The sequence below is a fragment of the Cydia fagiglandana genome, chromosome 17, assembly GCF_963556715.1.
Source record: "Cydia fagiglandana chromosome 17, ilCydFagi1.1, whole genome shotgun sequence".
NCBI classification, from domain to species: Eukaryota; Metazoa; Arthropoda; class Insecta; order Lepidoptera; family Tortricidae; genus Cydia; species Cydia fagiglandana.
Genome location: NC_085948.1, coordinates 13,111,312 through 13,136,049, shown reverse-complemented (window position 1 = coordinate 13,136,049; position 24,738 = coordinate 13,111,312). Strand labels below are relative to the sequence as shown.

At 38.7% G+C, this 24,738-nt stretch overlaps 1 protein-coding gene and 1 long non-coding RNA gene across 2 annotated transcripts; both read right to left on the bottom strand.

Annotated features, from left to right (window-relative positions):
- Nucleotides 1-18,991: 18,991 nt before the first annotated feature.
- On the bottom strand, nucleotides 18,992-20,061 carry LOC134672509 (enhancer of split mbeta protein-like). The gene has a single exon (XM_063530450.1). It carries the CDS (start codon nucleotides 19,978-19,980, stop codon nucleotides 19,186-19,188), a length of 795 nt encoding a protein of 264 aa, XP_063386520.1. The 5' UTR covers nucleotides 19,981-20,061; the 3' UTR covers nucleotides 18,992-19,185.
- A 4,100-nt stretch (nucleotides 20,062-24,161) lies between these two features.
- LOC134672648 (uncharacterized) lies at nucleotides 24,162-24,524 on the bottom strand. The gene is made up of 2 exons (XR_010099361.1): nucleotides 24,303-24,524; nucleotides 24,162-24,264 (listed from the first exon to the last, which is right to left on the bottom strand). It is a non-coding gene; the product is annotated as an uncharacterized LOC134672648 (long non-coding RNA).
- Nucleotides 24,525-24,738: the final 214 nt, after the last annotated feature.

Here is a 24,738-nt window from a genome sequence, read left to right as displayed (position 1 = left end):
TCGCATAGTGCCGCAATAATATTAGAGCGACGTTAATAATAGCGTAAGCACTAACCGCCATAAGGTACCTTTACCCGTGCGACGTCACATATCTTTACTATATCGTATCTAGTTAATCTCTTTTTCATTTCCCGAATCACGCCGCAAATACATACGTGTAGGATTAAGCGCTGACGGTAGTCTAACGATAAGAGCGTGCTACTTTTAAGGTCTCTGCCCACTACACTGTATTGTACCATGACCGTTGTAGAAACGTATTAGGAAAAAAAAATCTTTGTCTAGAAAACTATACGGAGCCCGCAGGTGACCATGAGTTTTTTTCAGAATATATGTATCATGTGATCTTTACCAGTCGCTTTTCGGTGAAGGAAAACATCGTGAGAAAACCGGACTAATCCCAATAAGGCCTAGTTTTCCCTTTGGGTTGGAAAGACTGATGACGTCGCTTTCGTAAATACTAGTGCCTACGTCAATTCTTGGGATTAGTTGTCAAGCAGACCCCAGGCTCTCATGAGCCGTGGCAAAATGCCGGGATAACGCGAAGAAGAAGGGTTTGGTTATTACCAGCCTAGTACTAGACAGCACTAGGATGTTATTAGCCAGAAAAAGTAGTCATATTAATTATTGCTTTAATTTTGAGTATTCTTTGTATAGTCTGTTCGAGGTACGGAAAACGGTGAAAAATATAGATAATACTCCTAAAAATACGTGTGATACCTCATTAGATTTGTAATGATATCTAGAAAAATGTATTCGAAGTGTGTATTAGCATACAAAAATTTACAAAAGTTATTAACCTGTCGGATCCCAAGACTCAAATCTGAGCCACAAAGGTTAGTGACCTTTCATACAAACAACATTTTTTTTGTATGAAAAGTCACTAACCTTTTGTGGCTCAGATTTCAGCCGTGGGATCCGACAGGTTAACAAAAAAGGGAGAAAAAAGTAGATTTGTCTTATTTCCCAAATATCTCAAGAAGTATTAATATTTAAGAAACCGAAATTTATATTATAAAAGAGGATGATATTTTCAATGAAACATTCCATACTTGCAGAACTGTATCTCCATTATTTATACTTTTTATTCAATGCTGAACACAGCCCTCCGCGCCTCATTTTCGAGAAACGCGCGCGGCGTGAAAAAACCATTACGTAACATTAAATATGATTTTAAAGACATTATTGATTGAAAATTTAAAAAAATATGGTGTATTTAATACATGTCAACAAATGTACTACTTGTATAAATTTATCTTAAAGTTATTTTTTCAATGAGTTATGCAATTGTTAATTAACAAAATTTTCTCGAAATTCCTTCTTTATTGAAAACGAAAATAAAATGTATAAATAACTATTGTAAAATTTTGTCGCTTTCTAGAGCCCTTCTCATATACATGCTTAATAAGATCACATTATAAAAGTTTTAATAAAGTTAATAGTTTGCTTAAAATAAGTTTTAGAATAACATAGAAAATTGACGTAGAACGAAAAATCAAGGTAAAATTGTAAAATATAAAACAATATTATAACCAAACTATTAATTTTTTCAGAAATTTTATAGTGTGATCTTATTAATCGCTTCGAATACATTTTTCTAGATATCATTACGAATCTAATGAGGTATCAAACGTATTTTCAGGAGTATTATCTATATTTTTTACCGTTTTCCGTACCTCGAACAGACTAGTAGTTTTCTTAAGCAATCTACCTTTATATGAAATTTAAAAATGTACCATAGTACTTATGTACCTACTTATTTAGTGATTAAAATTCATGTTAAAAAAATCCCATCGTCGAACTTTGCCTTAAAATCCCACGTAGGTAAGTACCTACGGACAGGGATCTAGGCAAGTAGTTATTTTACTTCTAGAGAAAGACAAGAATAACAATAGGTACCTTTACCTTAATCCTTAAAACTTTAAAATAAACAATAGTGCAGTTAATCCTTAGAACCTTAAAGCTTTTGAAAGTAACAATCATAAATGGCACGTGCTAAAAATCTTCCTTTGTTCGTTTATTATAGAAAATAAGAAATACATAAATAATATAAGTAGGTATCTAGGTATAGGTACCTTCTTGAAATTCATAACTTAGAGTATCCAAGGAAGGTACTATTATCTATCTAATCTATTTATCTATCTATCTTTACCTTTAAACGAGCAAATCTTGTTTATTTATTTATATTTTGGGGATCTCGGAAACGGCTCTAACGGTTTCGATGAGTTTTGGTATATAGGGGTTTTTGGGGGCAATAAATCGATCCATCTAGGTCCTATATCCCTAAACGACGAAAACGCCTAAAGATATTATTATCCAATACTAATATTGCAAAAAAAAATAAAAAAAAATTGCCTAGTGGGCTAAGCCCTCTCAAGCTAAGTGCTCTTGCCTCCTAGTTATCATTGTAAATAACAACCATTTACCCACTGATGCAACGGACTTTACCATTCAAACAATGGCAGAACAGTACAAAGAAAGTTCCCAAAATCGCAAACAAGACAATACAGATTTGTTCCGCCCACTACGGACAGTTAAGTCTGCGTTCGGAATCGTTTTGGTTGGAATAAATTGACCGCCGGCAATAAAGGCTTACGACTAGTCCGCTCGAGCCTAATTGAAGACCATTCCGGTAGCGACAGCAAGGTACATTCGCGAATTAATTAGCATTTATATATTTTTCGATATTTGCCAATTAGATTTTGGTGGAAAACAACATCGTGTGGAAATCGGACTAGTTCCAAGAAGAACCTAGTTTCCCCTCCGGGGCTGGTGAGGGTCGGAAGGTCAGATGGACATTGAGTCATCTATGAAGATATGACGTTTCTCATGACACTCCTTTACTTTGTTCTGTTCAAGACGTTCAAAAGAGGTGTAAAGTTAGCTTAGCCAGACTCTAATTTTGATGAGCTTGGCGTTTAGTCGCCATAAAGCCATAAGTCCCGCGATTTGCAAGACTTCTTACACTGCATTTACAGTTCAGTTCTATCATATTTTTGCTGGCCTAAAGTTTCGTCACAAAGACTCATAAGAAGAGCTGGAGGTCTAGCTTCTTAGCTAGACAATCGTTTGAGCTACGACAACGAAACGCTGTCTCTCTATCGCACTTATGGAAGAGTGATAGAGAGATAGCTAGCGTTTCGTTGTCGTAGCGCGAACGATAATCATCTTGGATAAGCCCTGGCCCTCTAATACCTAAAATACGGTCGGGTTCTATTGCGATTACATAATCATAAGAAGTCAAGTGGACTATCAAATCCAAAGCAAAAAGTGCCGATTTACTTGCCAATTCCACACCGTCGCGCCGCGTCATTCGCGACTCACTGCGCGAACGCGCGAAACGAACTAAATTAAATCAAGTGCAGCACTTGCTGTCCGTACCAATATAGTTAGTAATCCGAAGTTATCTGTCAAAATTCGCCTCGCCGGAAGCTCGGCGTGGGAACGGGAGGCGGGCTGTTTTCTCAATCGCGCCGACTGTTTTAAATAGACAGCTCCATTCTTCGCGAGTGAGGCTATCACACCAATGATGGCTATGCGTGTTTACGCTATATTGACGTAGATGCGTTACTATTCCTGATAGTTATCACATTCACTGCCAGCGACCCGCTAGACGGGTTCTCTGTTCGTAGGCGCTTTTCGCTACATAATACGGATTTTCCCATGTTATTGGCTACGCTCATACCTATTACGCTGAATGTGTTAAGAAAGTTAAAGCAATCGAAGTATGAGCCAAAACAATATTGCAATGAAATATTTAAGAGCGGCGAATACAGTAAATTAGAAAGGATCAAAAGCTCTTTAACGTATACTTATGTTTAAAACAATTCTGGTAAAATTTCTCGCCTATATCATTACTATCCCTAACCATTTTATTCTAAGTAATATTATATTAGAAATATCTAATATTATGTTAGAAATCATCGTACATACTTGGATTTAAAATACCTATCTTACCTATCTATCTTTTGCTTTTGTCACGTTATACTATACTCAACAATAAAAGCATAATTATGATTGCTGAGTATATAATCGCTCCATTAAATTTTGAATTTTGATAAAACGAGAAGCGAATATCATGCAAAGAAAATATATATAAAAGCCTCCATCTTACGCGCGTTATTGTTTAAGTAAGTGGTTTGCCGACTTTATTTGGAATCAAGAGCAAACATTGTCCACTGCCTTCATGTTGAGAAAAGACCTTAACAATCAAAGATCTTTGACTGAGTAAATATTTTTGATGAAATCCGTTTGTAGTTCGATCTCTATTATGTTGATTTTTACTGTTTTCGGTAAATATTGAAGCGATTGCATTCATTTCACATTTCTGTTCCAATTATCTATCTTTTGTGTATTTTAATTCCTTCATTTGTCCTGCTTACGAGTTACATCGCCACTTACCTAGGTACCCTAGCTTGTTTTCAGCTCAACACTTTTATTGCTTGTTGTGCTTATTGTTAGTGCAAGCACTACCCTGCAATGCTGGCTGCAAGGAACTACACTATTTGTACTTTTGACTATTGCAATAGATTCCATATAAGGTCAATGAGGAGAAGACCGGCCGCAGAATACGCAATTTTTAGTTGGGAAGAACATCATAGGGTAAGGCCGCTCGTATCTGTATACGAACCTATCTACTTCTGTTCTACCGACCTTGTCGAAATATGTGTACAAACGTAAGAGTTAGAAGCAACGAAAGAGCTTGTAGATGGTCTTACCTCATAGACGGTAGTATCCACATTAACCTTTTATACTTTAATACATACATAATAGAATCAAGAAATCGGGTTCACTACCTTTGCCATATAACTATTTTATTGCTAAATATTATCCGCTCTCAAATAAATCACAGACAATTTGTTGGACTAATCAGAGCCACGAATTCCAATTCTGATCGTCGACTGCCTTATCCATGCTGAACTAAATGGCTGTCGTTATGTTAAGTTGAAAATTGACTAAGTACTTATCTTTATTGTTTAATTTTGGATTAGAATTAGTAAGAGGTCAAGTAAATGTGAGTATTTAATGTGATGTTCTCAGCTAAACAGCAATTTCTAAGCACCATTAACAATAAGTTATTACTTTACTCCCAGACTACCATTACTGCTGTTTAAAATTCAAAAAACACTTATTTATTTTATAAGCGTAGATAACATATCGATTTAATGCAAATCTAATGATCGTCAATGTTCTGGCCATGTTTTACCAGTAGACACTACGAGGTTGATCTATTAAGAAACGAATTGGCCATCGTTTTCTCGCGGCAACCGGGCAACCTGTCCGGTTTAAGAAGGCGTATGGCGTCTTGTGTTGTAAGTTTTGATTGGAGCTTGTTTCTTTGGCAGTGTAATACGGTAGGCAGTGAGAGGGGTGTGGTGGGGCGGAGGGGAATGCAAATGGCAGAGCTATAATACCCGGCCGCGGAGCGGGTCGGCTGCGAGCGTGGGAAAACTATCGCCTGTGGCGAGCCAAATGCAGAGACGGACTACGGAGAAACAATATTTCCATATAAGACGCTTGATAAATCAGCTGTCAAATCGCAAGATACAACCTCTATTTAGTAGCAGGGATACGGGACACTATTGCTGCGCTAATAGTGGGGTTCACGTCAATGCTGCTACCTGACGCTTATCTTACAGATAACCTAAGATGGCATCTAATGACTACTCTTTTAATCTCACCATCATACCTAATAGTCGAATGAACTCCACTGCTGAACAAAGGTTTCCCTCCAGCCCTGCGATCTTAGTCAGATCACCTAATAGGTATTTTAGGGAGAACCTCTATCTACTATGCCTAAACCCAGTAACTTGAAATTCGAAAAGGTTAACAAGGATTCAGACACACATACCGGGACGTAAGAATGTCCTATCTGCTGACACACGTTTACCTAATGGCTCCTCTACACGATGGGCCAGCGCCGGCCACTCCAAGGGCATTTATATTGCAGCAAGTGATATTGCTATCTCATTCTACCGCATGGCTGCGTCCCTTGGAGTGGCCGGCGCTGGCCCATCGTGTAGAGGAGCCGTAAAGTGAGGGAAATCAGCCAAGTCCGTCCCCCGACGCTCGTGCAGAGCGCACGGGCGCGTGACGGCGGCGCGCGCCGCAATCACGACTCGACGCGCGACTCCTTGACGCAACACAGCCGGAACCCAAATATGCCGTGTACGAATCTCTCAGATGAGAACCTGAGGACCTCTAAGAGACTACCATGTGCGAGTCAATGAGCGACTGCCTTGAGGGTCTCTAGAGCAGCAGCATTGTGCGAGTCGACGCGCGAATCCTTGACGCAGCACAGCCGGAACCCAAATAAGCCGTGTACGAATCTCTCAGGTGAGAACTTGAGAACCTCTAGACTATCTTAAAGGTGCGTCTCCAAGCGGGACTGCCTTAAAAGGGTCTCTAGACCAACAGCAGTGTGCGACTCGACGCGCGAATCCTTGACGCAACACAGCTGGAACCCAAATAGGCCGTGTCGTAGCTGAGAACCTCTAGACTGCCTTGAAGGTCTCGAGACCAACAGTAGGTAGTATGCGCCTCGACGCAACTCCTGACACGACACAGTTGAAACCCGAATATGTCTCTTATACGAATCTCGCAGATGGTATTGAGAACTTCTAGACTGCCTTGAGGGACTTGAGACTAAATCCAATTGAGTGTTCGAAGATAATAGATATTACTTCAAATACTTCAATAGCAATACAAAGTAAACGATATCGTGTATTCAAGCGTTCAGTTGAACAGTAAGAATATTTATTGTTTTTTCTTGTAAATTGTACTACAACTGGAGGTAGATCTCTCAGTAAAAACTTCTAGACTACCTTGAGGACCTTTTCGTCTTGTCTCATAACTATCACCAGTATCAGGGATCTAGAGGTCAATGGGATTTGACACAATGAGGCCAAAACACGAATAAGTTGCCTATACTTTCCATGTTGGAATAATTTTCTCACGGGTGAGAACCTTTAGGCCTAACTCACGCTAGACCGGGCCGGTCCCGAGACGAGGCGTCCGACATGTCATTTTCTAATTATGACGGCTGATCGGTAATCACGTGGTGCATTCCATAGAAAACGAAGCGCCGGAAGCTCTGGCCCGGCCCCGGCCCGGTCTAGCGTGAGTCATCCTTTATACTGCTGGTCAGAACATAAATTACTTCGTATTGCCACATAATTTGCATCGAAAGTCGAGAAGAACATGGCAGCTTCTGAAATCAACATAGTCCAACAGTTTTATTGTTTGGGAACTTTCATAGTTCACTACCTACTGACTGACGTTGATCAGTCCGCTAATAGGATATTTTCCTACTAGTCAAATCAGTTACTTGTTTAGAACTGTCAAAACGATTTGCTAATATGGCATTTATATGAAACATTACATCGTGACGCTCACGGTCAACTCACCTACTTTTAATATTTCTATCCGATTTATTAAATATAACTTGTGTTTTAATATAACTCCTATCTGTGTTTTTCTAATAATTATCTGGTGCTTTATTTCATGCATGGTGTAAAATAATTTATTTAAATACTTACCTACAGTATAATACCCTATTGTACTTGGTGCGACTAGCCCTCTGCTCTTAGGCCATACAGGGGGCCGATTTTTGAATTTCGATCACTCGATTTCGTCACTCGAAAATCGGTGGAAAACGGCGAAAACCTAATATTTGAAATACGGACGCTCGATATTTGAAATCTAGTGGTATTGACCACTCTATTTCAATTCTATTAGTAGAATTTAAACGCCTAGTAGTGGAGATATCATTTAACAAAATACACTAAATCGAGTGGTCGAATTTCAAAAATCGGTCCCCTGGGGGCCGCATTTCGTCGTTTTCCACCGATTTTCGAGTGACGAAATCGAGTGAACGAAATTCAAAAATCGGCCCCCTGGTCGAATACTTTGTCACGCTGGGCGGTATGTTACGGTTTTGTGTGGTGTATTGGGCTCAACCCAACACATGCGAAACGTAAAACAATCGTGCCTGAAATTCTAAACATTATATCTGCCTACAGACGAAGAGGAGTTGTCTGGTGATAACCAATAACGTCCCGCACTTAGTTTAAATCAAATCAAAATCAATGAGAAGGCGATCTGTCCGGTGGCTGAGTAAATTTTATATCTAATAGATGAAGATGAAGTCTTTGAAGATATCTTCAAACTTAATTCTGATGAGTTAGATTCTGAATTATTCCATTTATAAACGATTTTGATCAATGGCAAATAAGAAGTTTCTAAAGACGTATATAAACATAGACATATATCTATGTCTTTATGTAGGTTAGAAAATAAAGTTTATCGATTGCCGTTTCGATGTTCAACTATTTAGTTCACTTGGACACGATAGAATTTGTCTTGATCTACCATCGGATGGGGTGGTATACTAGTACTAATGAATCGTAAAATCATAAACATAAACGTCGCAAGTTGCACCGTAACTTTCGGTTGCCCGTGCCGTCTTCTTAGCCTAGTTACATGAAGGTCAAGTGTGGTCGTGCCTTTCTCATACGTTCACGAGTTCACGTCCGTGGCAGACTTATCTAGCTTAGTTCGACGGCTCTTAAATATAACATGGCATTGCCGTACTAACAGCTAAACAGATAACTGAACAAAAGTAGACCTTATCTCGTTATAATAAGGGTAATGAATGGTCAGTTAATTAAGACAATGGTACGTTTCCTTCCTATGTGAAAATATGTTAACATGGCTACAGAATGGGGCAGTATAACTTCTGCTACTCGTGGTAATTTTCTCGTCGTTATTGTTTCAAAATGGGCATTACATAGGCAATCAGGCAACTTCTAAAGTGTACCTATTTTCTTTTTACTCGGCTTACGAGGAAGAGAAGATAATGTTCAAGTGATGTTTGTGCTCCCTAAACTCCCTTATATGACCAAAATATTATGATTTTATGATAGGCACATACCTGCTTATCTGTACCTACCGAACATGAAAACGCCACGTTTTTAAACCCATAAAAATGATGAAAACAATCGTTTTATTATCAACAAAGAGAAACAGCGCGTGAAAACCCAAATTATTCACTATCACTTATCGCAGATAAATCTTTCAACACTCGCAAGACAAAGAAATGTCATAATTAGGTATTTATTAATTGTTTGTTATTGTGTTCACGAATGGGACAATTCCGTAGCAAATTGTAAAATTATTGTTATCTTATCTCTAGACACAGAATTAGAAAATCGTCATCGCCGCAGTATCTGTTAATTTACTTGATAAAATGTGTGACGTCCGCCGTCGGATTACCTACCGCGATTATGACGTCACTTATTTGGTCAAATTGATAGAATAACAGCGCCCGCGCAAGGCCGTAGCAGTAATGTCGCAACATTAATGCAGTTGCAGTTGCCATCCGATCGTCACCATTCCTGTGACAGTGTGACTATAGAATGACTAGATCGATTTATGAAATATTGTCCAATATTATTTATCTATCCATTCTGGAAGTAAGTACCAGAGTTCTGAACACAAACATAAAATTATATTGCACGAGCATATGTGCACCATCTTTGCGTATCACATTACACAACTCGCATCTCGGAATCACTGCGTCCATTCCTCGAAACATTACTCACTCATTTATTGCTACCGGATGATTCAAAAACAGATCAACGTGCCGTGACGTCATCGATCGTGATTGCTTCCGTAAAATCACAGCTCTGATGATTCATTATACATTGCTGACTCCTTAAACGATTACAAAGTAAAGGACTGTACAGAGTCCGAATTGGATAGCGAATAGATAATGGTTACCGAGTTATGATGCTTAGGAAAGCTGATGTAAGGTATCTTTCTACTGACAAGATGAAAGGCGTATTAAAAGAGTTACATAAAGACGCAGATTCGATGCAGTGTTGGGCACGAGTTCAAGACAAACTTTTACTTTTTATAGCATAACAAATTCTTTGTGTAACTTAATTGTTTGATATGACCCACGGTATGAAAGTAATTTTTAAATCCTTAGTTATTATACCATTTTTTCACCAAGAAGTCTCATCCCTTCCCTTCAGCAAGTTATTAATTTGCTGTTCCTTATCTAGTACATGGGCAATACTGAAAGTGGCAATAATTAACCACTTAAGAGATGACGCGGTGAAAGAAAACTTAAAATATTTCATAATGGAAAATATAACTAATAGTATAGTCTATTTTTTGAGGTACTATTTTATTCGGTTCTGATGTGTATTTAAGGATTGCTGGCAGTTTGAAAATTGTATGTCGGGATTTTTTACAATTAAGTATAGCCCGATATTTTTTATACAATTTTCATTGTGTCCTCAATCGATAACAAAATTATATCAGGCTTTGATTATTATTTTGTAACGAAGTTCACTTTTCATGCGACTGTTTAGTAGTAGGTTTCATGAATTTAGTCCCTTTCATTGTAATTAGGGTTTGCAATCCGGATCCGAAATGTATGAAGTTATCCGGATCTGGACCCGGATCCGCGGATATTCCCAGACATTTCGAATCCGTCGTGCAAACCCTAATTGTAATCATACGGCTGACTATCGAGACGGACTTCGTTCAACTGCGCCGCGCTAAACTAAAATTTCAGTTGTGTGCTTCAATTATTAAAAGTTACTAAATAATCGCACATCAGCCTATTCAGACAACCTTAGGTATCCAAATGAGTCAATAAAGAAATCCTACATGTACACGTATGCATCAGAAAATTTGACTCTAAATAAATAACTCACAGCAGCCATTCATCACCACTAAGAAACCAAATTTTCATACAAAAGTGCTTGAGAAAAAATGAGCCGTGCATTTCTCAGATTGATCCCATCGTAATTATATACAATTTATACAGTCACCTGCAATATTCAGCTACCTTATTCAGCATACAGTACGGCATGCTCTATTATTCAAACAATATTCAGCTACGTTGTGTTACTTGGGATAATATGTTACTCTTCGAAGGCCGCAAAAATATGTGACCCGCTCTTACGGCTCTACAAATAAAATAGTGTCAGATATTTTTGCGGCCATCGTTGTGTAACATACTATTGCAGGTGACTGTACGCATCGTCAGAAAGAGTTTAGAAAAGCGATTATAAAAGAAAAAGTTGCATAATCTACTACAGTTTTTCAGATTACAAAAACTTTCAGTATGCCCCAAGTATTGTATTGTATTTCTTTATTTCAGACTCTGTTGTCCATAGGGTTAACATAACAAGAGTTGCTACAACGAATGAAATTAACATATTAATAACATAAATATGATGTTGCAAAGCAGCATGTAGTGTATTTAACTACACCGATAAAATTAAACAGGATTCTAAATCATAACAAATTTCATAGAAATATTAAGTGTGCGGAATACAAGCATTTTACGATGGCTATATTGACTTAACCTCCAACTAACGAGAAACTAACTTATAACTTTGTGAGGAAATATGTAATGATATGTCGCCAACTTTGTGAGCAAAACCTTCAGAAGGATATTTTAACATCTATTAACTTCGTGCAATATTAATATAATACAATTTAGAGTATAAATTGGGAAAATAAAATAAAATATTTACCTAAATAATTAAATACCTAAAGATACAGAGTATGTATCTTTAGGTATTTAAATAAAAGTAAACAAAATCTACCCTCAACTGGCTTATGGAGCCGTTAAATCATTACATGATCAAATAATGCAGGTTAATGTCAGTTCGTTCAGTGATTGATCTAGGCGGTTTTGTATTTGGTTGGTTAACCAATAAATGTTATAACTACCCGAAAATTTACAAATTGTTTACTTTTATTTAAATACCTAAAATACAGACTTACAAAAGTTAGCAACTGTATGTTTGACCAAAAGATACTTTTTAAAACGCAACGTTTTAGGTAGCAAAATTTTAGTTTTACTATTCATAAGTCTAATATCTACAAAAAGTAAAATATTTATTTTTATAATTTAAAATCGTACGACGTAAACAAGTCTGCCTTGCAACCTTGTAGGCCATGATCATGCACCACCCCCAAAAGCCATTTTCAATTTCTTCATTGTTTGAGTTTTCTATCAACTTAGCAACATGGATCGCCCCAATAATTATAGCAATTACTATTATTGTCAAGTTCACGCCATTGCAAAGTATGTAGGTACAGTGGCGTTCAAAAGTGCATGGATAGATGTCGACCGTAATGGTTTAATATTACGGTTGAAACATCTCCATGCACTTTTGAAAGCCAGCGTACCGACATAGTTACATTTTATCTTTCTTTTGCGTGCAACACCGCACCATTCTAATCGGGCTAAGGACCAAGCCCTACAATAGAATTACGCACCAAGGTGGGGCAGAAGACTGTATACATAATCTTAGACAATAATTATCTAATTAAGGCTTACTCTTTTTAAAAGGTCGTAACAGACTGCTTTTGCGAAATAACTGAAGTCTTTTAAGAAGGGCCTGTGGGTTGTTGAGTCGATATTGTTCAACCAAGTGTAACAGAAGTCTAGTAGAGCCGTGACCTATTCGACGAAGCCCTGCCCGTCATTATAGTTAATTTAAACAACAAAGGCCACCGGAGGAGTAGTTAAAATAATTTGAAATCGTGTCAGTTGGAATAATGACTATAATTTGTACTTATATTAAGATCGGAGAAAGCTCTTGGTCTGTGAATAGACTAACTGGCCAATTCGAACGTATACTGTCATCAAAATAATAATTTAATCATATCATTTACTCGTAGTTATCTTGCGTCTTGCCCGCGCTTATATAGGTACGAGCGAACCGCACAGTAACAAAATGATAACTAAACTAAAAAGGAAGCTACCGTTTTCTGACAGTTCCCTGATTGTTTCTCTTCATATCACAAATATGACCATGGTAATTAACATGTTATGTTTAAACACCACTTCAGGTAAAAGTAACCAATAAATTGATCCATTATGGAACTTGGCCAAGCGTGGCTCACTCCGCGATTTCATCGCATCGCAGGTAGCTACAAGTACATCCGTTCCACACCAATTTTGGTGGCTAGCCATAAGCCGCGCGTGGCGCTGTCACCACCTATAGCTGCCATATCTGTTCGGTCGTAACAGACGCGTTTTGTTTGAGAGTGATTCTTCTACCTAGTATGTACTATTATTTATTCTGTGACTTCAGGTAAAAGTAAGCAACAAATTGATCCATTATGGAGCTCGGCTAAGAACTACTACAAGGCCAGAGGCACGGAAAAAAGGTAACAAAGCGTTCTCGGCCATAACTAAATTCAAATTGCGCCGATCCGTGGCATTTCCAGCTTCCCACGGCGGCGCACGCAACGCGCCCAATTACAGCCCGAACTAATTCTAGGTGCGCGGGAGTCGACAGTGAGAGAGTTTAGATCGCGATCTTGACTTGTACTTGTAGACTACCATTATGGCTCCTCTACACGATGGCTAACGCCGGCCACGCCAAGGGACGCATTTATGCGTTAGAGGGAGCAAGTGATATTGCTATCTCATTCTACCGCATGGCTGCGTCCCTTGGAGTGGCCAGCGCTGACCCATCGTGTAGAGGAGCCATTATAAACCGACTTAAATGAGTCCTCGCCTATGCGGTATGGGGGCGACGGGGTGGGACGGCTAAAGGTGGAGGTTCGCGCTGCGACAGAGACAAGCGACCGAGACAGAAGACCGCGACCGGAGACCGCGACCATCACTTGACCATATTAGGCAACATATAAGCGACAGTTCGCGAGGAGACAGAGACCTCTCGTCTCTGTCGCCTGTCTCTGTCTCGCCGGGAACTGTCGCTTATATGTTGCCTACGGTCAAGTGATGGTCGCGGTCTTCTGTCTCGGTCGCTTGTCTCTGTCACAGCGCTAACCCCTGGAAGATGCGGGCGGCAGGCGTACGGGGCCCGCACAGTCCCCGCCGCCCTTAGTCGTCCTACCCCGTCCCCCCATACCGCGCAGGCGAGGTCTCATTTAAGCGGTCAGTCTATAGTAATGTTGTACTTAATCGTTCCGTTTGGTGATAGAGTACAGTCAGCAGCAGAAGTTGCTAAGCGGGCGAGGTGTTCAAAATTCCCTTGACGCGCTCTTATTGTCTTTACAATAAAGTAGCGTCAAGATCATTTTGAACACCTCACCCGCTTAGCAACTACATATTGCTGCTGACTGTACCTGACTCTGCACAAACTTTGCAATGACAAGGTATACCATAATAAACGTGATACATTCAAAGAAATTTGATGTTTATGCTGAGACCCTTTATAGCTTTACACTTTTCTCACGTCAAAGTCAGAGGGTGCAAAATTAGTTTGGTCTGACCCGTCTGACTGGAACACACTTTTAACCTTTTGGTTTCGTTGTTAGTTCGTCTCTCTATTGTTACTATTTAAGCACCTATGTTTCTACCACGAACTAAATACTATATTTTTTTAATAATAAGTAATTGTAATTTAAGCTTTAGACATAAATTATTAAAATGGACTCGACAAAAAGCAAGATGAGCTTAGATTCGACCACCAACAACTGACGTACGACTAAATATGTGTTGACATGCCCAAAATACGACCGTACCTTATACGGTAAGATCAGGTGAGCAGTGAGCAAGCTACCTAAAATCTTACTTACGAGTATTATTACTTACAGTATTAAAAACGAGAACATCCGCATGAAATAAAAATGAAGGTAACCGAGACAGCTCAACTTAGTCGGCAGATACAGAAAGGTTCTTCAATAGTGGGAAAGCTAGACGAACAAGGTAAGGAAAACAAGGAAAGAACAAGGTAGACGAATGATCTCGTCAATATGACAAAGAACTTTTGCCGAAGCGTCAAAGCCAAAAAAGGTCATACAATTTTCGCTATGGATATAATTGAAGAAGAGCTTTGTCCAGCAGACCAGCAGCAGTCTTTTGGTTGGGAAGGGAATTTTGAAGAATCTCAAGAATCTTACGTACTTGTTAGAAACATTTCTATAATCTTAAACAATGATGTTAATTAGAAAATAGGGTGATAACATATGACTTAGCTATGGAAAGGTTTTGTCCCCAAAGTAATTATCCTTTTTACTTAATCCTTCGACAGTGTTTTCGTTTTGGGCTTAAGCTTAAGAGCTTAAGCTAAAACTTAAAATCGTTTTCTAAGTACCTACATACCTTTTTTTTGTAGTAAGTATACTGCATCTTCTTCTTCCTCGCGTTATCCCGGCATTTCGCCACGGCTTATGAGAGCCTGGGGTCCGCTTGACAACTAGTCCCATGTTTTGACGTAAGCCATCTGCCCTTCCAACCCAGAGAGAGAGTAAGTATACTGAATCATAGTATAAAATATTGCACAATTGCACATTGAAAGTTTCAGTCAAATATAACAGAAGTTAACAATTTTCCCTTCTGCCTCCTTTTTTCAACTCGTATTTAAATATTATTATTATTAATGGAGCTAATTAATGAATAACCCTTTTGACATGTAAAGTTTGTAATTTTATGAATAAATTAATATGAATATGAAATATATTGAGCAAATTGATTATCATTATTATGAATGTAATAACAATTATCATTTTCACCGGCTTCCCACGGCCGCGCACGCAACATCTCTCAATTAGAGTGAGGCGAACTAATTCCCTGCACGTCAGAGATGGCACCACGGCCATGGGTCTTATTCATGCTTTTCAGCTTTAGGTACCTCGTTTTTTTAGTATTAGAAAAAAGGTAAACAATCTTGATGTGTCTTTTAATTGAAAAACACATTTTAAAAATAAGTTACTGCAAATATGTAACAATTATGAATCTAATATGATCATTTATATCCTTCTACTTTCATAAGTAATAGTTTTTGGTTTTTAAAAAGCGTTTTTCAATTAAAAGACATGTCAAGATCGCTTACCTTATTGCAAGTTCTTTCTAATGCTAAAAAAACGAACTATAGGCGTGAAATTTAAATTCTAATTGCAACTTATTGCCAAAACATGATAGGACAGTTACAGAAATATGATAGCAATACGAACAACACATATGTATATTTTAGGTTAAATATCAGGGAAACCGAGCTTTACTCGGAAAACATATAAAAACTCCAAAATGCGCGTTTTTCTAGAGATAAGACTTAACTTCATCGATTTTTTGGCCCTAGAAAACCCCCATATTGCAAATTTCATCGAAATCGTTAGAGCCGTTTCTGAGATCCCCGAAATATATAAACAAGAATTGCTCGTTTAAAGGTATAAGATTACGCACACAATATAACTACCGTCAAGACAGGACTTTTTAAATGGGCAGATTCAAGATAAAGTCAAAACTAAGGGGGCCCACTGATTAACAGTCCGCCGGACGGTATCGGCTTGTCAGTTAGAACAAAATTTTGACAGTTCCGAACAACTGACAGGCCGATACCGTCCGGCGGACTGTTAATCAGTGGGCCCCTTAATATTTTCTTTGTGGTACCATGAGAATATCACTTTCAAGTATTTTAGTCAAGTTATCGGATGAATATCAGCGATTTAATAAATTATATTTCTTTTTTTTCTATTCTACCATCGCCCACCCACACTATTAAGTGTATCCACCCTATTGCCGTATAGTACAGTCGACGTCAAAAACATGTTTACACTTTTGCACCTTACTCCTTTGTAATAAGGCGAAAAATGTAAACATATCTTTGACGTCGACTGTACATCTGCGGACCTTATGCCTTTTGTAATAAGGTCCACCGATGTACACTTTGGAGTGTTACTGTTTGTACAGTCACCTGCAATAGTATGTTACACAACGAAGACCGCAAAAATATCTGACACTATTTTATTTGTAGAGCCATAAGAGCGGGTCACATATTTTTGCGGCCTTCGAAGAGTAACATATTATTGCAGGTGACTGTACTTACAAGAACACTAGTCGCCTTACAAAGTCGCTCATGACAAATGACAGTCGTGTTATCCGTTTCCTAATTAAGCGACGACGCGGCGCGATGCAAATGCAACCTATTCCTAAGCGATACGTGTGAATGTGAGTGCGGCTTTATCATTTGTGCGCACTGATCTACACGACAAGATAAGACAAGTGACAGCTGTCTTTAATATTGTCGCTGTATACTATATTTTCTGTTGAAATAAAGTAAATATATTAAAACTTTGAATAAAAAATGCAGGTAGGTATTGTCACTTTAGGGTACATATTGCTAATTTTTTTTTTAAAACCGGGCAAGTGCGTGTTGGACTCGCGCACGAAGGGTTCCGTACCATAATAAAAAAAAAACAAAAAAAAAGCAAAAAAAAAAACGGTCACCCATCCAAGTACTGACCACTCCCGACGTTGCTTAAGTTTGGTCAAAAATCACGTTTGTTGTATGGGAGCCCCATTTAAATCTTTATTTTATTCTGTTTTTAGTATTTGTTGTTATAGCGGCAACAGAAATACATCATCTGTGAAAATTTCAACTGTCTAGCTATCACGGCTCGTGAGATACAGCCTGGTGACAGACGGACGGACGGACGGACGGACGGACAGCGAAGTCTTAGTAATAGGGTCCCGTTTTACCCTTTGGGTACGGAACCCTAAAAAAGTTGAAATATTTTCTATAATGTTACTATCTAGAGAGGAAATGGGGGCCTTTTCCTAACTTACAGTGGGGAGACAATCCTCCTTTCGGGCAAAATCGGGTCCAATAATTACGTCATAAAATTCAAGAAATGGGAATAATCCTGTCGTAATGTAATGAAAGTAATTTTGTAAGAAGCAATAAGTTAATGATATATCCTGATATTCATTTGTAATGGTGATGACGTTCGTAAATCATCTTGATAATGACCATCATTGATGCTGTATTTTTAAGTAGGCACCTGAATACCTATTATTTTGACACCTGCCTTATTTACTTACTTACCTCCTCTATTTATCTCACAGATCTAAATTGTACAGTTGCCTGTCAAATAAATATCAAAAGTGTAAATCTGAGTAACCATGCACTGATATTAAGTAGTGTCGTTTACATATTACTGTACCACAATATTAGATATCATAGGAACCTTATCATTTCGGAAAGAAAAGTTAATTACCACTATTTTTGAGGTTAGAAATATTCTAATCTTAATAAAACGGGGTATACCTAGATCTGTGATTTATCTTGATGCTCAGCGCAAAGCGCTCCTCGGCGGGCAGCGCGTGAGATCTGATAGGGCCTACCGCGAACTACGTTCGACGTGTTACCTCTGTGTCGCACTTGTAAATTCGTACGTAAGTTTGACAGGGAGGCAACACGTCGAACGTGGTTCGCGGTAGGCCCTCTGACATTTCGCCAAGACAATCAAGTCTCCTTACACCATTTCATAAAAGATATATCGGCCTAATCATTTTATCACCCATTGTACTCCGAGCTGTTAAACGACAGGCACTGGGAGCAGATAAATTAATTGCTGAGTTATCATTAGATCATTACAGAGTCACTGAGAAATTGTTAATGTCAATGCTAACGGTACTACCTAATTTATGTGGGATAGATATTAGCCAGTCAGTATGTCAGCAGAATAAATAGTTATGTCTAGTTTTTGTAATATTACTATTTCAGAATATTACTATGCACCTATTATATACGTAAGTATTATGAACAATCTAAACAAATCACGAATGTGATAGTTAAATGAATTTCTACGAGTATTATTTTCTCTGATAAAAATAGAATCGGATGTAGATACAGTAACAATATTTGAGTGTCTATATGTTTATCATTTTCAGGTAGTTTTAAATTGATTCGTTCTTGGCCTTCTAGCCAGTTATCATGTATCTTATCTTATCGGTATTAATCAAAACAAGAAGTTTAGGAATCATAAGTGAATGTTTATTTTTCCTTAAATAACAAGTGTGGATCAAACCTAGTCAATTATTGCATATTAAAAACTTTCCATGATTTAAGACCATTTAATATCACAGAGTTAACTTAGGTACTATTCTAGTCTACTATTAAGAGTCTATGTAACTAAACAAATACTAAATGCTATTTCCCGACGCGGAAGACGTGTTGAAGTAGGATATCAAATAACAAAATTATCATTTAAAAAACAAAAACCTTATTTATTAATTTCAAACACAAACTTCAACAAGCGTAAGCGAGCAGAACGACTAACCATGCAAAGATTAACCATAACACACATCGGTTCTAGGAACGTACGTACAATAAATAAACAACAAAGTTCGTATCACACTAAACTTGGTCACACAGTCCTGATATCTTCATGGTACAGCCGTCACCAGGGCCGCCACATCGACTGGGCGGGGTCGGGCTCGGAGGCGGGGCTGTGGGGCGGCGACGGCGGCGCGTACGCTCGCTTCGCAAGCGCCGCTTCCACGTCCACCAGCGCCTCTGCTGGCCTCTTCAACCCTCGCTCATGTAACGACGTCCTCTCCGGACCCTGCTGAGGTGCCTGTGGTTGCTGTGTTTGCGCTACTGCCGGTAGCGGCGTCGGCCGCGCGACTCCATTAGGCGCAATCGGCTGAGGCTGCACAACTTGAGGATTCTCCAATCTCCTGATACAACCGCTGAGATGCTGCAACAACCTCGCCCCGGCTTGGGGGTCCACTGGGCCTTGACGCTGCATCGCGTTAGCGGCCAACGTCGCGTTCGCAATAAACTGTGACACTTCAGTAGCACACTGTGTAAATCCAGCACGGAAGCGTTCTGCATACGACATCTCCGGTTTCAACACTAGCTGACCCCTCCTCTTGAGGCTGTGGAGGTGTCGGACGGTGAGTTCGAGGATGTCCGCTTTTTCTAGTTTGGAGACGTTTTCTCCTTCCGCTTGGAGGGCCGTGACCATGAGATCTTTGAGCTCGTCGAGGCAACGGTTGATGCGGGCTCTTCGCTTCCTCTCGAGCATGGGTTTCATGACTTTGCGGTACTGGTAGGTGCGGGAGACGGGTTCCTCGTCGGGGTGCGCGTGCGGCGGGTGGAAGGCGCCGTGCGGCGGGGACATGGTGCGCGGGAGGATCATTGGTGCGGCGCGCGCGGCGGTCTGTGAGCGAATGGAGCGCGCGCCGAGCATCGCGTCGCTTTTATGCGCCCTACACCGATTGTGGCAAAACGCCCGTGATAAAGGCAGGGGTGCCACGCACGAGAATATTACTATTTTTATTTGAAGATTTTAGTAACAGCTGTCTCATGGAATATTATTAGACATTTTGAGTTATAAACGTCAACAGTAATCTAAGATCATGAACATATTTCATTTTCGAAAATAGTTTCCCTTATTAATAATAAATTGTGCGCTTTAACTTAGTATTTGTTATTTTATTATGTACAAAAAAAATAACGTAGATATAGGAGCTAGTAATCTAGTCAGCTTCCTAGATTATATATCTACGTTACTATTTAAATTAGCTAAATAAAACAAGCAAAAGCTTAGATATATCGATAAAAAATTCAATTTTATAACTAAGTATGTAGGTAAGTCATGACATAAGGACATTTTTTTAAATTCAGGATTATAAAAAAAAATTCAAGTTTTAGGATTAAATAACTATATAATCATTTTGCAATACGTAATAAAATATTTCAAATTGCTTCACCGATAAAAGTTATACTCTTAAACATATGATGATGATGAATAAAATATTTATCAATAATTTGGTACAGTTCTCATCCATATGAAAACGTAATATTAAATACTCTTGTAAATTCATTAGTACATTCATTAGTAATTCTTAATATTCATGATTTTGAAAATAAAGTACGATCATTCTATGGTGATTAAGTAGGTATAGTCTTTATAGTGGTGGTATTTTATTTCTAGACTTATTATTAAAATCAAGTTTGAAGCTTATTATTATTACGACATTCTCAAAACGTACCGTTAAAGTCCAAACAGCTGTCAAGCTCAGCTGGCCACGCGTTCCCACGCTGCGCCGGCGCGGCGCGCGTTCCCCTCGCGCGCAACGTCACGTCCCCAAGACAGTGACGTCACAGACTCGTGGCAATTTATTAAAGCACTGACAATGCACGCACTTCCCCTTCGTACAAAAAGACGTTACAGTACAATTTAACTAAAGGAAGAATAAGTAAAAAAATAAATAGGACGTAATACAATTGTAATTTTTCGTCAGAAAAATGGTATCTTTGGTATTTTTTCTTGGACATGGCAAGATAAAAAAACATACTTAAAGATGAAATTTTATGGTATTTTTAAAAACACACATTAGTTAATACAGGCTATGTTGCTTAAAGCTTTTTCTGGTACAGTCATTATGGTTTCATACCCAAATATTATACCTACATATGTACAAAGCCACTTTAACAAATACATAGTAATATAGTACGCGTTAAGTGTTTATACAATTTAAATTTATCAACAATTTAAAAATCGTGTGTGTGACAACCCTAACGCCCGGCGGCAGGCGCAAGTCCGCGCGACACTACGTTATCGCCTCCGCGGGCCATACAGACAACGGTGACGAATAGAAACACACTAACTTTTTACGGCCCTAGCTGTGCCTAGGCTACCTACTTTACTAATTTATAAGTGAGCGACCTACTAAATACTAATAAAACTTCACTTCATGATTGTGTTGCAACAACAATGTACCAGCACTATCAGCTTCAGCTATTTATTTCGATAGGTAAGTACACTTAGCTTAATAAATTTCGTACTGTAACTGCAATTAAGATTAACCGGTATTAAACCGGATGGATATAAAACATCCCTAATTAGTCAGTCAAAACAATAACATTGCCTATCACCAGCGGAGGTGTGAGACTCGAGACCGCTAGTCGCTCGACATCGACCATTGTGCGGTCGACACCGCCGTGACGCTACTTACTCCAATTCTGTCTCGCCCACCGCAGACATAGAACGTCTTAAGTGTTAACACGCGCCTTTCAAGCCTGCCAAAAGCAGCGACGTCTCGTTTCTTACGTCCTTCTAACATTGGGAATCTAAAACCAGCAAAACGCGATTAGGCGTAAGAGACGTGACTTCCTTTGGAATCGGAGACGTTCCGCGCCGCGAGCAGACGTCGTGGGAAAGCCCGTGCCGCGCGCGTTCCCACACACTCGGCCGGCACAAGCCAACCGATAAATTATCATAATTCCATTGTGAGTGAGACGGTACTAAGAAATTTTATACTTCATCAATCGCTACGTTGAATACATTAGCGCGTGGGCACCGCTTTGTTGACACGGTGACGTAAGCATGGGGTCGGACCCTGCCTCCTTATTTTTTCTATCACGTATATAGTTTATGACTGAAGCTATAAATTCCTATGGCGCGACGCAATGGCTAACGCAGAATCTACAAGATCGAGGACATCGCGTCGCCTACGCGACCACTTGAATAGGTATAACGATTATTTACTTATCAATGTAAATTTCGGATTGAAGTCAGGAATGTTATTCATGTCGATGGACTCTGGTGTCATCGCTCGGAATGGCTACGCAGCAAGTTCGGTTCTCACAGGAAAGTTTTAAGTGACTCATCCTAAAGTATTTATAGCGAAAAAACAATGTTCAGTAAAAGTGAGGTATGGTATGGTCCTAGCTCAGACTGTCATAGGACATAGCCAATAGGCATACATTTAACACAGGAATGTTTCTTCTTTTATTTTTTCTCTCTAGTCATAGTCAACTTAGAGCGACTACATATATGGTATTTTTTTTCGTCTTTATCCTAGTTGGATTCTCAGATGTGTTGTATTAATTTTTGACAGCTTCTTTGCCTTTATTTTGATGGCCCTTATTTTGCCCTATTGTAAAGAGTGCCCTACTTTACTTTGAAACTGCAAAGTCTGTGTCTCCATAGCCGGCTGCTGCTGAATACCTACAACGAATTCCAGTAATTGAAACGGTAGGTTTAATTGTAAGGCATTATCGCGCTGTCACATGTTGGGGATCATTTTCAAAGGATCCCAACCGCGCGGATAAAGTTTCATCACATTCCACGATGACTATGTCACGGAGAAATGACAAGTGACGACATGCAATTGTAGATAGAGTTAGTCCAAAAACAGTCTGCAGCGATTTTGATAGCCCACGCAGTGCAAGTGTCTTTTAAACGTCAAATTTCTATGAAATTATGACGTATAAATAACACTTGCATTCCGTGGGCTATCAAAATCGCTGCAGACTTTTCTTGGTCTAACTCTATAATGTAAAATCGGATGTTAACTGTCTGGATGGAGACTTGCTGTCCAGTTCCAGTCTGTTTTTAAGAACTCCGTATTTAATTTTCTATCCAGTCCGTATCTATTTGACTGACTCAAATTTTCATTGACGATTTTATTATTTTGAAAAATATCTTGCCTTATGCTTATTTTCTTTCTTACATATTTTGATTTACTAAAGTATTTCCCTGATGACTCTACATAATTATTCTCAAAAAACAATTTTTAACGTCCATAAAGTAGATATAGATACCTAAACTACGTCGATACCATTTGGAATCATTTCAGATAACACTCATGAGCTAATGGCAATATCTACCAGATAGCAGTCTAAGTTAGGCTTGAGTGGGAGCAAGTAAAACCGTTTTCTAGTAACAATCCTCAAATATTTGTATTTTCGGGTATTGAACTCGCGAGTCGAGCGATTTGAGCGATTTTTTTATTGACTCGGCTTACAATATCGCTGTATAATCTGTTAAAAATCAACATGGCGCCGAACCAATATTTACAGTCTGCACTTGATATGGTGAATTTATTATATACAGGTTTAAACTTAAAATTCTCGAATTAAACAGGTGTGCGTTCAGTCAAAAATTCAAAATAGTAAGGTCGCTTTTGTAAAAAAAAGGAGTCTTCGTAGTATGTAGTTGTAAAGTTGTAACTCCTCGTTATAAATACCGTTGATCTTAAAAAGGTATTTAATGAAACAAGTTAAAACCGGATGAACTATTTAAGAAAATTATATTAGTGCTGTTTAGGCTGTAAACTCTGTAAGCCTATTGTTTACTTAGTACTTGAAAACACTTTTTCAATGTTGTTAAACCAGGAAGATGTCATCCATAATAATCACAAGTCACATCTACCAGAGCAGAACTCTATAACAGCCCATATCTCTCTTTTAGAATAAAGAGCAATGAAAAACAATAGGTAGGTATATATTGTGTATATATGGTAGGTATACTTTTTATTGAATTCCGTTAACTTCGGGGTATGGTTAAGTACGTTTAAGAGAACTAAATGGCATAGTTAATTTTCAAAAAAAATATTTGTTTTTTGCTTTCAAAAAAAAGTTTAAAAAGTAATTAAATGTAGCATATAGCGTTGTTGTAACACGGGCATTACATTTAACTCAACCAAACAATTGAAATCTGTGACATATCAATGTCATTTGGAACCTTCGAGCAACACCGGCTTCCGAAACAAAGTTTGGAACATCGATCGACCGAGATTGTGCTTAAGTTTAGTAGCAAATGTATGAACTCATTATTAACACTAATCAATATGTAAACCGGCCCTAAGGCAAGTGTATACGCTTGTAGAGGCCTTATAGGAAAAAAAATTGAATATCTCCGAAATGGAGTTAATTAGAATATCGGTGTCACTGAGAAAGTTACTTGATTTAAGCTCAGGAATGCACCTTAGAAATTAACGGAAATAAAAAAAAAACACGATGTATATGTATGTATTAGCTTAGCCACCAAGTGGATGCCGGTAGAGGGACGTGGACGCGGCAGGCCCAAACGGAGATGGCGAGATGACCTGGACAGCTTCCTGAACAACTGGTGGGAAGAAACACCAAATCGGGAGACGTGGAAATTAAGGGGAGAGGCCCTTTGCCCAGCAGTGGGACACTCAAATAGGCTAGGAAA

What these genes read in the sequence shown, in the direction of transcription:
- LOC134672509 (XM_063530450.1), bottom strand. Translation starts at nt 19,980, where the DNA reads ATGCTCGGCGCGCGCTCCATTCGCTCACAGACCGCCGCGCGCGCCGCA.